This window comes from Carassius carassius, chromosome 35 (assembly GCF_963082965.1).
Source record: "Carassius carassius chromosome 35, fCarCar2.1, whole genome shotgun sequence".
Lineage (NCBI taxonomy): Eukaryota > Metazoa > Chordata > Actinopteri > Cypriniformes > Cyprinidae > Carassius > Carassius carassius.
In genome coordinates this window covers 19,420,373-19,433,997 of record NC_081789.1, presented here as the reverse complement: position 1 = coordinate 19,433,997, position 13,625 = coordinate 19,420,373, and the positions used below count along the sequence as shown (strand labels likewise).

Sequence of the window (13,625 nt, the reverse complement as noted above, 5' to 3'; positions counted from 1 at the left end):
ATGAATATTCATGTGTGTTGTCCCACAAATCTGTTGGCTAAAGATTTTTTAGAACTTATTGATTCATTTAACCTTATACAGTTTGTAAGTGGTCCTACACAGATTCATGGCCACACATTAGATCTTGTCTTGTCATGCAGTTTGCCTATTTTAAATATTGAGATACAAAAGGCTGTTTTTTCTGACCATGCACCAATTTTATTTGATGTTTCCCTTCCATACAATACTGTTAAGCAATGTGCTCCACCTCGTATCCGCAGGATGATTAAACCGGCCACTGCTGCACAATTTTCTGAAGCATTTAGTAATGTTATAGACACTATAGAGCCGTCTGTTTTCCAATGTACAGATGAGCTTGTTTCCTGTTTTTCATCCACCTGTATAAATATTCTTGATAAAATTGCACCACTAAAGCCCAGGCGCTCCAAACCAAATTCTGAACCGTGGATTAATGATTTAACTCGAGCGGCTAGGCAAAAGTGTAGGAAAGCTGAGCGAAAATGGAAAAAACATAAATTGCAAGTTTTTTATGATATTCTAAAGGATTGTTGGAATAATTATCAGAGAATTGTTCAAACTGAAAAGGCTAAATACCTCTCTGATGTTATTGATAAAAATGGCCATAAACCTCATGTTCTTTTTAGAATAATTAATTCTGTTCTTCATACCCCACAATCTATAATGTTGGAAGAATCTACTGTGGCCTGTGAAAAATTCCTCCACTTTTTTGTGGAAAAGATTACCACTATTAGAGCTAGCATTTTACCTCCAACCTTTGATCCTTCCATTTCCATAGAGTGTGCTGCAGTCCTCACGGAGTTTGAGCCTGTTTCCATCTTGGCCCTTAATGACATTGTTACACATTTAAAACCTTCAACTTGTCCCACTGATATCATCCCATCACGTATTTTTAAAGAGATATGGAACACTATTGGACCAAACATTCAAGCAATCATAAACAGTAGTCTGACTTCTGGTTATGTGCCACTTTGTTTTAAAGAGGCTGTGGTGCAGCCCCTTATCAAAAAACAAAATCTGGACACTTCAGTTCTTTCAAATTACCGTCCAATTTCAAAACTTCCTTTTTTGTCCAAGATTTTAGAGAAGGCAGTCCTAGTGCAGTTACAAGCCTATTTAGATCTGCATGGTATTCTTGAGGTGTTCCAGTCTGGTTTTAAAGCATTTCATAGTACAGAGACTGCACTTATAAAAGTTTTTAACGATCTTTTGATTTCAACAGATTCTGGAGATTCTTCAATCTTGATGCTTTTAGATCTTACAGCAGCCTTTGATACGGTTGACCACAGTGTTCTTATCTCGCGTCTCGAGCACAACGTGGGGATTAAAGGCACTGTATTAAAATGGTTTAGATCATATCTCTCAGCGAGAGTGTTTAAAGTTGGGTATGGGGGCTCTACTTCACCAGCAGCACCAGTGACATGTGGAGTACCGCAGGGCTCTATTTTGGGGCCGATTCTCTTCTCCCTTTACTTGCTTCCTTTAGGTTCCATCTTAAAAAAGCATAATATTAGTTTCCATCTGTATGCAGATGATTTACAAATCTACCTGCCTATAAAATGTAAGGTTGAGGATTCGATAAATAGGCTGTTAGAGTGTTTTTATGATATTAAAGCATGGATGGCTTTAAACGTTTTACATTTTAATGAAAGTAAAACTGAAATTATGATTTTCAGACCTAGCAGTTTTACTAGCACCTCCAAATTGGACTTGGGACCCCTGACGCCCTATGTAAAGTCTATGGTAACGAACCTTGGGGTAAAGATGGATAGTGATCTTCACCTAGAGAAACAGATAAACTCTGTTTCTCTAGGTAGTAAAAGCTAGTTTTTTTTCAACTTAGACTACTTACCAAATTGAAGCCATTTTTATCTTTCAAAGATTTGGAGAGGGTTATACATGCTTTTATCACCACTCGCCTGGATTATTGTAATGCTTTATATATAGGAGTTAACCAGGCCTCTCTCTCTAGATTGCAAATAGTTCAGAATGCTGCCGCTCGACTCCTTACAGGTACCCGTAAACGAGAACACATTATGCCTGTTCTTGCCTCTCTTCATTGGCTACCTGTTTGTTTTAGAATACAGTTTAAGATTTTATTGTTTGTTTTTAAATCTCTTCATGGTCAAGCCCCAGCTTACATAGATGATCTACTGAAGATGCATGCTCCTCTAAGGTCATTGAGGTCTGCTGACCAACTACTCTTATCCGTTCCTAGAACAAGACTTAAAAATAGGGGAGATCGAGCTTTTTCAGTCGTGGCCCCTAGGCTGTGGAATGATCTGCCTATGCGTGTCAGAGTGGCTCCCAGCCTTGACAGTTTTAAATCACGACTTAAAACTCACTTTTATTCATTGGCCTTTAAACCAGCCTGAGAGTTCATCTTTGCATTTTTTTATTTTGTCACTTGTTTAAACTGTGTATTGTGCTCATGTTATGTGTTTTTAAAATCTGTTGCAATTATGTCAGTGTCCAGCACTTTGGCTAACCTCGGTTGTTTTAAATGTGCTTAACAAATAAAATTGTATTGTATTGTATTGTATTCTGAGATTCACAACCACAAACTGTCTTACATCTTTTTGGATAGTGTGTTCATACAAGAAAACTCTGGCGAAACATCTGCCAGTTCATTGTAGACTTCATACACAATGACTTTGAGATTTCCTTTAAGGATGTTTTGCTTGTAATTTTCAATTTTGCAAAGCGATATGGAAATGTTTACTTTCTACGCCACTTAATTATTTTGCTTGCAAAATGTTGTATCCACAAAAGCTAGTTTATGATAATAAATAGCCCAATTAGGCTATTTATATATATATATATATATATATATATATATACATATATATATATAGATATACACACACACACACACACAAAATCATCTTGGCTACCAATATTCAAGAAAATGCCACCAAACTCATTAGAAAGCACTTCATATTGAAAAAATGTATTATATTTATAAACTGTAAATACAATATACAGATACACAGTCTCTAACAAAAAACAAAACAAAACAGAAAACAGGTAAAGAACATATGTACAATAAAATGTTTTTATGTCCTTAAATTATGAACAGGTCATCAAGCACAAAATACAAACCTAATATTTCTCTCCCATCCAGATTAGTATTACAATTCCAACCAACAAGACTTTATCGGCCAGTGACAAACCATTGACTTTAAAAGTCTGAGGCCACATTAAAAATCTAAAACCAAGTTTAAGAATTTCTAGAATGTTGTAAAATAAATAAACAATATTTAATATATTGCAATATTTTTAGGACACTGAATCAAACATGTGATACTGACCATGTGAGCTCCTCTGTACATTAAATAATTTGTCATTAAAGCAATCCCAAATACCAATACATTCTGAAAACCATGTTAATTTTTCAAATTAACTTTTCACTCAAATGATTATTATACTATAATTTGTAACAGATTACACTAAAATCCTATAAAAGCCTATTTCTACCACAGACTAAATAAATAAATAAAAAATTGTTGTTGTTTTTTACTTTGTCACAGTTTTGATTTTTTTTCCTTGCATTTCTTAGTTTATATCTCACAATTCTGACCTTTTTGTCACAATTCTCATTTCTTCAGAACAGACTTTTTTTCCTTAGAATTATGAAACAACATCGGAATTGTGAGATGAAAAGTTTTAATTACCTCTTTATTCCAAAGCAGGAACAGGCTTTCATTAAATTCACACAATTACAGCATCAATTTATGCATTTTCCATGCATAAAAACATAGCCATGCTAAAATGTATTTCAAGTAATAAGATTCCATGTGCATTTCCCATATTTGAGGTGAACATGGCCAAAAAGTTCTCAGAAACAGTAATAGCAAATCTATATTGTTCAAATTAGCTGATCCAGTTATCCAGTCGGACCGTCGCATTGTAATTAAATCAGTCCGGCAGAACAACAACATAGTCCCCTGAGAAGTCAACATCTGAGAGAGACAAAAACAAGTGTTCACAGTTAATTTGTGTAAATTAAATGTCTCATAATTGCTAATGTCTCATATTGTAACAGTCGACACTCACTTTCATAATCATTTTCCTCGTTAGGCACTAGTGGTTCTGCACATTGCAGTGGCTGATCTTGCAGCGTTTTTCTTTTCAGGGAATGGCATAAGTGTGTTGCAAGTCCTTTATTCTTTTGCTTGTAATGATGAATAAGATCCTTCAATGTCTCGAAAAACTTCTCCTCTACACCTGAGCTAGCCTGAAACAAATTGTGGTGTTATATAAGAATGAATTTTTGATTCATTTATATTTATATATTTATTCATAACAATCATATCTGTTGGCAAACCAATGCAAATTAATTAGATTATCCTACCTGTAGAGTGAAATGGCCAGTGCGGGTCTGAAGGATCCTGTAGGTATAAACCACTTTTTGTTTGCTGTAAAAATGCATAAATAAGTAAATAATTAATAAAGTGAACATACAGTGGTTCATAATCATTAAATCATACATTTAAAAACTTGAATTTTTAATTTAATATTCTCAAGGACTATCGACTATCGTTCAAGGACTATCGAACCTTGGGGGTTTGATAGTCAGGTTTTCTCACACACACACACACGTTTGTTTTTGTGAAAAGTGGGGAAATCCCATAGGCGTAATGGTTTTTATACTGTACAAACTGTATATTCTATGGCCCTACACCTAACCCTAACCCTCACAAGAAACTTTGTGCATTTTTACTTTCTCAAAAAAACTAATTCTGTATGGTTTATAAGCGTTTTGAAAAATGGGGACATTGGTTATGTCCTCATAAGTCAACCTCTCCTTGTAATACCTGTGTCATACTCATGTCATTATACAGAGTTGTGTCCTGATATGTCACAAAAACATGCGCACACACACACACACACACATATATCCGATGTTGTTTCTCATTTTCTTTCTTTTTTTTTCTTTTTTTCTGAGCCCATTGGCAGACATATGTTCTTGTTTTAAACCGGAATTAATCCATTTCTCATCTTATGTCATTTTGAATAATTAAATGTATTTTGATTTCAGAATATTTGTACATTTGCACAGGAAAACAAGACCGAAATAATGAAGAAGAACATATGATGAAGAACTTTTAGGATTTTACGCTATAGAGTACATAGCTCTTAGTGTGAAATGACAGTGGAAGTTTAGTCAGCGAGTTAACTTTCGATTGCAAAAACATTACAATTAACTTTAGATGTCTAACGTTACCCGCTGTTTCCCGCTTGTCCCGTCATTTTCCTCTAACTAGGTGAATTACACCTGATTTATGTCGACCAAACCAGACCTAGGAATTGTTTAAACAATAAAAAGAAAAATCAAGAGGGTTAATGTGAGTTTTATTTTGTTTCTGTCGAATTGGAATGTAGTGTGTTTTACTATGGTCTGCGAGATAAAATTACTGCATTTGCTAATGAGGTCTGGAAGGTGTTAAGGATCATATGATAACTAAAATGTCTCTGTAGGGATTCTTTCCGTAATGTTCAATCCGAGCCTGTCACCAATAAATTATAGTATTATAATAGACGACTGTGCTCAAACTGCTAAAAAGATTTGCAGTCTGTGACTGTTTCCTGGATGACGTCAAAAATCAACAAAACAAGGCTTAAAAATACTTTATTTTCATTTCCAACGTATATAGGTGATTTGAGCTTTAAGAGCTTTAAATTAATTTAGGCAGGAGACCCATTTCTGTAGTGTTGCGATTGCAATGACACATAATGATTAATTAAAAATATGAATAAAGGTATAAATTGCCTTTATCAGAGTTAATAATGATCTATTAGTCAACAAAGACCCATGCATGCATGCAAAAAAAAAGGATGTTACAATTTTTAGAAACAGAAGCTTATCATGTTTTACTAAATGTTAGATGTACTGTTGGAATGAATGTAATACAGTGATGTGTTAACTTATACATCCTCAACAAGCAAAGCATAATTTAATAAAACGTATTTTGATTTCTTACAGCTATACAGTGTGGGACACTTATTTCTGCAGCCTGGGAATGAGTTTTCTGTAAGTATCGCTATTTTAATACAAAGCTTTGAAGGGTTACTTCACCCAAAAATGAATCATTGATTAAAATGTTTGTACTCCCTCTGGGTTTTTGTGCAATGACAATATTTTAGATAGTTTATTAAGATAGAAAATTGAAATAATATGCAGTGGAAAAGTATTTTTAAGAGGGAAAAATATCACTGATAATATTTGATGAGTTGTACTTGTTATACTCATGTTTTATATATAATAGTTACTTTATATTCTGTACTTTGATTCATGTTGTTTTCATATGTTTAGGTCACAGCAACCCAGGCAGACATTGAGGCACAGCAGGTGTTATCAGACACACCCAGGCTCATTATGCTTGATAAGTATGTGGTTTTTGGCTACAATTTATTATGTACACACACACACAGACACACACACACACACACACAGACACATACCAATACATATCATACACACAGGAACACACTAACATGCATACTCACACACTTTGTACACTCACTCACACAAACTCAGACACTCTCACAGATACACACAAACACACTAACACATATACCTACTCATGCACATTCTCACAGACACTCACACACACACACACGCACGCACGCACGCATGCACACACACACACACAGCTGTATCAACAAGTATGTTTATTCACAGACAACCTTTTGCCGGGTTCAACCCGGGACGAGCACTGTGTGAACAAAAGCCAGATCTAATGTCGTGTCGAAGTGATGATGCGCGGTTTTTACCGGATGTTTTGAAGGAAGATCAACGTTCGCGACGAAAAAATATGTGCAAACTGTAATGAAGCAGAAATCAGTTAGTTCCTCACTTTCCGCGCTGACGACGAGATCGTTCGCTTGCATCAGTGAAAGTATAACGTGCTTAACGTTTTCGACTCGTACATTACACGTCACGCCCTGATGTCACATGTCGTTACGGGATCTTTACGGGTTGTGTGTGAAAGCATGCACATATCCCGGGTAATCACTGGCAGTGTGAAAGTGCAAAATCTAGCGACCCGTGAAAAATTGCCGGAACACTTTACCCGTGTATTTGCCGGAATGGCAGTGTGAAAGGGGCTTTAAAGGGATAGTTGCCCCAAAAATGGAAATTCTGTCATTGTTTACCCAACCTCAAGTTGTTCCAAACCTGACTGAATTTCATCCTTTTGTTGAAAACAAAAGATGATATTTTAAAGAATATTAGTAACCACTAACCAGACAGCTGACGGCACCAACTGACTTCTATAGTATTTTTTTTCCTACTATGGAAGTCAATGGCTACCATCAACTGCCTGGTTACCAACATTCTTTAAAATATCTTCTTTTGTGTTCAACAGAAGGAAGAAATTCATACAGGTTTGGAACAACATGAGGGTGAGTAAATGATGACATAATGTTAATTTTTGGGTCAACTATCCCTTTAAATACCTGTAAATTGCTGATGCACTGAACATGCAATGGTTTTAAAATTAAATGGTTTTAATAGTTTAATTAATTGATTTTTTACAAGAACACTGTTGTCTTTTGGTTTGCAGGTATTCTGAAGTAGAATTATAATATAATATAATATAATATAATATAATATAATATTAATAATTATAATATTAACATTATTAGTAATTATTTTGAAAATTATAGTAATATTTTGCAGTAATGTATAAATATAGATATTACAGTACAATACCATATTATTAATTAGCAGAAGCAGACTCAAATTAGAAAATCCCATAAAAATACACTAAAATACTGTTTTGTAGAATTACAGTACTGCCTTGTGTACTGTAAATTGAATTACAATATGATTCATGTAAATCAAAGTACAGTAACTTGCTGGCAACCATGCTGTCAGTACTGTACTGTAAAAATACAAGAAAAACAGTGTGTGATCAGAAGGTACGGTTAATACCAGATGTTGAGAACAGAGTTATTTTATTTTAGGCATTGTTAATACAATACATTTATATTTAGAGGCCATTTTGTATTTTTTTTTTAATCATTTTATTTATTCCTTAACTTTTTTTTTTTTACTTGGTCTGAATGCCTTACTTTACCTGCATAAAACCTGCACAACGAAAACACTTCTTTTTACAGGAAAAGACAGCATGGTTATGGTATACTTTGAGAGCTGTATCATCAAGATCATAAGTGACTTGCAGGAAATGTTGTGTTATGTTTGGTTAGTCTCGCTAATGAGACCTTCAGTTCCCTCTTCAATGAGGTTTTTTTTTTTTTTTTGCTTTAAGAAGACTCAAATGAGACACGCTCGTTTTAGTGTTGATTTTCTTCGATTTTCAAAGTTTAGCCTTTTAGACATTTTTTTCTATCTGCAGTGCATTCTGCACGCAGACTGTTAAGATGCTGCCAACAAGAAATATCAACAAGTAAAGCTACTTTACCATCATTGATAACAACAGTAATATGTATAAATTATTTCCAATCATCTTTATGTATTGCAACATTTATTTACCATTCAAAGACTTCTAGAGAACTTATGTTTCACTCATATCATATATTGTCTAAAAACATTCAGAACACACTGAAATTAGAAACTGTAACTCTTGGATCACTGATGTGCAACTGATATTCAATAGCACAGGAATCATTTCTTAGAATGTAACACAGGTGTCTTCTTAAGAGACATTTGAAGTGCTTCACTGAACATGTGCAATTCAGAATTAAAAGATGCAAGCAAAATGCAAGAACAGTATACATTATTTGCGAAAGGCCAGGGATGAATTTAATTATTCTGCATCTCCTGACAATACAGCAGGGTTATTCAAATCTTGCCCTGGAGGGCCAATGCGGTGCATAGTTTGGCTCCAACCCTAGTGAAACACACCTGAGCATGCTAATCAGTGTTTTTGGGATCATTAGAAAATCACAGGCAGACTTTGATCAGAGTCGGAGCCAAACTCTGCACCGCATTGGCCCTCCAGGGCAAGATTTGAATAACCCTGCTAAACATTATACTGCTCTGGGCACTATATTTTATTTTTTATACAGAACATTTTGAAATTGTATTGCAATTTATAGTCTAAATTTGAGCAGTATACTGTACATGTTTCACTGCATAGTCTATAATATTTTTACATTTTGTCTTTAATGTGTGCCAGAACTACCAGTTCTATTTACATTTGCCCTTTTTATAAATGTGCATTTGCAATTGTTTCACCATTAAACTTGCCTAAAGCAGCTAATTATTATAGTTTAACAACTGTTCTGCTTCAGAGTCAACTACAATTTGGAGGAAGAAATATATATTGTGTTTCTGATCCTAAATTGATTCACCATAATGAAAAACAACAACCAATAACTCAAAATTTAAAAGGGTCAAATTAAGCCGCGACATAACAACAGGGCTACTGACATGAAAGATGCACATTAGCGTAAGGATTACAAGTACTTGTTTACAAATTACACATTCACTGCTTCATTTTCCATAAACATTCCGATTATAAAACAAGTATTCAAAAATGTACTATTCACTGATTTTTAAGATACAGAAACAAAATATATTCCAATAATTAACCTGCCCTTGGTTTTGAAAGTAACATGCCACTTTGAGTATTAAGGATCATTAGTAAAAATATTCTTAATACAACTGAACCATTTGATTTTATCCTTATTTAATACACAAAAATATTTACATTATATTAGCTATCACTCACTGCTGCTTAAACTACATGTCAGTTTATAAGGTTTTATAAAACTCCTGGCTGTTTTCAACACTGTCAGATTTGAAAACATTTAAATACTAATAAAAAGCAATGTCAGCATTTATTCTAAAAGAGCAGCTTTCCATGTCTGCGTTTATAATTTATCGACATAGTTCCTAATAGCCAGAAGGACAAAATAGGCTTTATTGCTTTTAATACATGTGTGATATGCAAAATATAATTATTTTTCTCAACACAATCAGCTGTCAATGCTTTTTCTGATATTAAACTAATAAAGCAGAAAATCAGTTTAATCCATCCTTTAGTCTTAATTCATGCATTCGTGAATACTAACGACCTATCCATCTTGTATCGGTTGGTGGCAAGGAAATTTGATTAACCTGGAGATTAGACCATAAATAACGCATTATTTCAAAATGATTTCTTGATAAAGTCACCAGTTTCTTAAAAAAGCAACTACCAATGTGAATAGGAAAGCAATACTCACTACACACAGAGGCAGAGAGCTCCCTGAATGGTCTCACTTTCCCGAATGAGGTATGTTCCGTCCCGTCCTTTCTTGCCGAGCAGCTCCTCACATCTCTGTTTGCTTATCGGCCCATGAAATGCTGGATGATCCATGTTTCACATCGCACGTGCGAGGATCGATGTGTCAGCGCAAGTCTGCTGTTTGCTCAAAGGATACGAAAACGTGACGTATTAAGCCCACAGTTAACTTAATGAAGGGAATCTTCCTTCATGCCCACGTTCAGAAATTCTGACAGCGAGAAGTCTGAGCATTTCCGTCTGAGGCTAAAAAATAATGCACATGCAAACCCACTAATGTCACACAGGAAGTCGGTTTGGTGTGTGCGTTTGCTTACTAGGCTAATGGTCTTAGGAAGTGTGAAAATGTCAAGTAGCCTAACCAAAAGATCTCTACTGAAGCTATGTTTAATAGCTACTCTTTTAATTGAACTAAAATTAAATCTATTTTCTATTTGATCTTTGCTTAAAAAAATAGTCGGGTGCCAATTTAAAATGCTCACTTGAAAACATTCTGTTAATAAGCTTTCAGACATGTACGAACATTCAAATCAATTTTTCAGTCGCGTAAACATTGACGAGTTACCTTTTCTTTTAAATACCAGTTTATTTACAAATTATGCTTTATTCCCTTTAAAGGGTTAGTTCACCCAGTAATAACATAACAATAACGGCCAAAAAGGAAAATTATCTCATTTATGACTCACCCTCATGCCGTTCCAAACCTGTAAGACCTCCGTTCATCTTCGGAACACAGTTTAAGATATTTTAGATTTAGTCCGAGAGCTCTCAGTCCCTCCATTGAAACTGTGTGTACAGTATACTGTCCATGTCCAGAAAGTTAATAAAAACATCTTCAAAGTAATCCATGTGACATCAGAGGGTCAGTTAGAATTTTTTGAAGCATCGGAAATACATTTTGGTCCAAAAATAGCAAAAACTACGACTTTATTCAGTATTGTCTTCTCTTCTGGTCTGTTGTGAGCGCGTTCAATGCAGTGTAGTGATATCCAGTTCGCGAACGAATCACTCGATGTAACCGTATCTTCTTGAACCAGTTCACTGAATCGAACTGAATCGTTTGAAACGGTTCGCTTTAAAAAATATTACAAAACGATAAATTTTGTTATGGCTCTAACACTCCGGCCCCTAATTGTCTGTGCCTGAAGCATAACAATTAACCCTTTCTATACTTGAATAGAGACATATCAGTAATTTCTGAACTTTTAATAAGTTATGTCAGTGTAACAAATTAAAACTCCATAATCATTGGGAACAAGGAGGCGGGAACCGGCGGACAATCAAATAAGGTTTTAATAATCAAAATAAAGACAAAACAGCGCGTCAGCCACTCATGGACGCGCACAAATAAAAACCAAACACAAAATAAAGTCCAGGCCTGGTCCTCTCTCGTTCGTCACTGTCGTCGCTCCGGTTTTATATCCCTCCATCTCCTCCGTGGGACTCGAGACCGGTGGGTCGAGCAGGTTTCGCTCATTTCCAATCACTCCACCGGCCTCGCTCCTGTTCCCACGTCTCTCGGCCCGCCCCACTCGTCACAGTCAGAAAACTCAGAATGTCCATGAAATTTAAATTCACAATCTTTATGTAAAGCTCTTATTCTTTTTAAGCTTCTTGCAATAAGCATAGTTTTGTTGAGATGTTTTTGTCTGAACACAAGCACGTCGAACAATACCAGAAGCATCTGGTGTGGTCTTGAGGATTCTTCCCATAATCCAAGAATTTCTTGGGGCAGAATTATCCACAATGAGAACAATGTCTCCCAGTACCAAGTTTCTTTTTTAATTTCTGCCACTTCTGTCACTCCTGCAATAACGGCAGGTATTCCTTAGTCCATCTTGACCAAAAAAGGTCTGCCATGTATTGAATATGTCTCCATCTTCGGCGAGAATAACAGTCCCTTTTTCACAAAAATTCCTGGTGTCAGGAGCTCCAAGTCATTTGGATCATCTGACGCTTTAGTAATTGGTCGGTCATTTATAATGGCTTCAACTTCACACAAAACTGTGTGAAGCCCCTCATCATCTAATATCTGTTGATTCAATACAGAATTCAAAATATTTCAAAATTTTGCGGATTTGTCTCTCCCACACTCCTCCTTGATGCGATGCTGTAGGGGTATTGAAGATCCACTTGATTCCTTTTTGGACAAGAATTTCGGGCTATTTTGCACTGATCTAATTCTTGGATGGCTTCTTTAAGCTCTCTTTCAGTACCAATGAAGTTCGTACCATTTTCCGATTGAACTGTAGACACCTGCTCCCTCCTGCAGATGAAACGTCATATGGCATTTATGCATGATGAGGTATCAAGACTGTTGGCCACCTCAATATGAACTGTTCTTATAGTCAGACACGTAAACAGCACTCCATACCTCTTCACAATGCTGCGTGCTCACTTTATTAAAAAGGGACCAAAATAATCCACACCTACATGTGTAAATTGAGGATCATCTGGCAAAAGACGATCTCTCTGTAGTTCTGCCATTTTCTGTTCACTGACAGCTTGGCAGATTCTGGCATTGCAGACTGATTTAAACGACCATCTACTCTGAGTATCTTGCACTACTGGATCCAGTTTGGACAGAAGGCTGTTTCTTTTGACATGTTTACCGCTTTGCAAAGACTTGAATTCATCTGGAAATCACTGTCTTTGACTGTAATGAATCAGACTCGGTTCTGCATCTTCCACATCTTCTACTGAAAGAGGTTTTTTGGTCAGTGTCTGTTTCAGCTTGAACATTTGAGTTTCCAAATGAACTTGTTGTTTGCCTGGGTCACCTTCTGTCTAACTTATGGTAGCTTGAATTTCATTACTCAATCAGTTTATCCATAGGTTTCCCTTTTCCTGTAGCATTGACACAGTTTACTACAGCTGATATTTTCAATTCTACCTCCATTGCACTTGCCTGATCTTGTCCCAAAGGCCATTCATTCTCGTGTTTGCAAAGGAATTCTGGCCCTTTGATCCAATTTTGCTTTTTCATGAAGTTTTCTACTTAGATGCCTCTAGATGCCATGTCTGCTGGGTTTAGTGATGTGCCAACATATCTCCACTGTGAAGGCTCAGAAGCTTCTCTGATAAAGGAAACTCTTTTGGCAACAAATGTTTTAAACCGTGAGGCTTCATTCTCGATGCATTGCAATAATGTGAGGCTATCAGTCCAAAATAAAGAATCTTTGAGTTGTAACTGAAGCTCTTGCTTTAACATCCCGTCCATTTTCACTGCCACGACTACTGCAGTCAGACTTTGTGATAATTTAATTGCTGCATCCTCACAGGCGGTAGATTTTAAGCAATCGTCCAGGTAAAAGTTTTGGACAATAGTATTGGCGGCTTCAACTGTTTCCT

General features: G+C 35.7%; 1 protein-coding gene across 1 annotated transcript; it reads right to left on the bottom strand.

Annotated features, from left to right (window-relative positions):
- Positions 1-3,642: 3,642 nt before the first annotated feature.
- Positions 3,643-10,569, bottom strand: LOC132116159 (SH2 domain-containing protein 1B-like). Its single transcript, XM_059524793.1, has 4 exons — positions 10,216-10,569; positions 4,373-4,436; positions 4,075-4,255; positions 3,643-3,980 (listed from the first exon to the last, which is right to left on the bottom strand). Exons 1-4 carry the CDS (start codon positions 10,347-10,349, stop codon positions 3,937-3,939), a joined length of 423 nt encoding a protein of 140 aa, XP_059380776.1. The 5' UTR covers positions 10,350-10,569; the 3' UTR covers positions 3,643-3,936.
- Positions 10,570-13,625: the final 3,056 nt, after the last annotated feature.

Excerpts from the sequence above, each read along its gene's own strand:
- LOC132116159 (XM_059524793.1), bottom strand. The coding sequence starts at position 10,349 with ATGGATCATCCAGCATTTCATGGGCCGATAAGCAAACAGAGATGTGAG. Across the intron at positions 4,256-4,372 it reads CTGGCCATTTCACTCTACAG|GCTAGCTCAGGTGTAGAGGA; the intron begins GTAGGATAATCT and ends AATTTGTTTCAG. Across the intron at positions 3,981-4,074 it reads CGAGGAAAATGATTATGAAA|ATGTTGACTTCTCAGGGGAC; the intron begins GTGAGTGTCGAC and ends TGTCTCTCTCAG.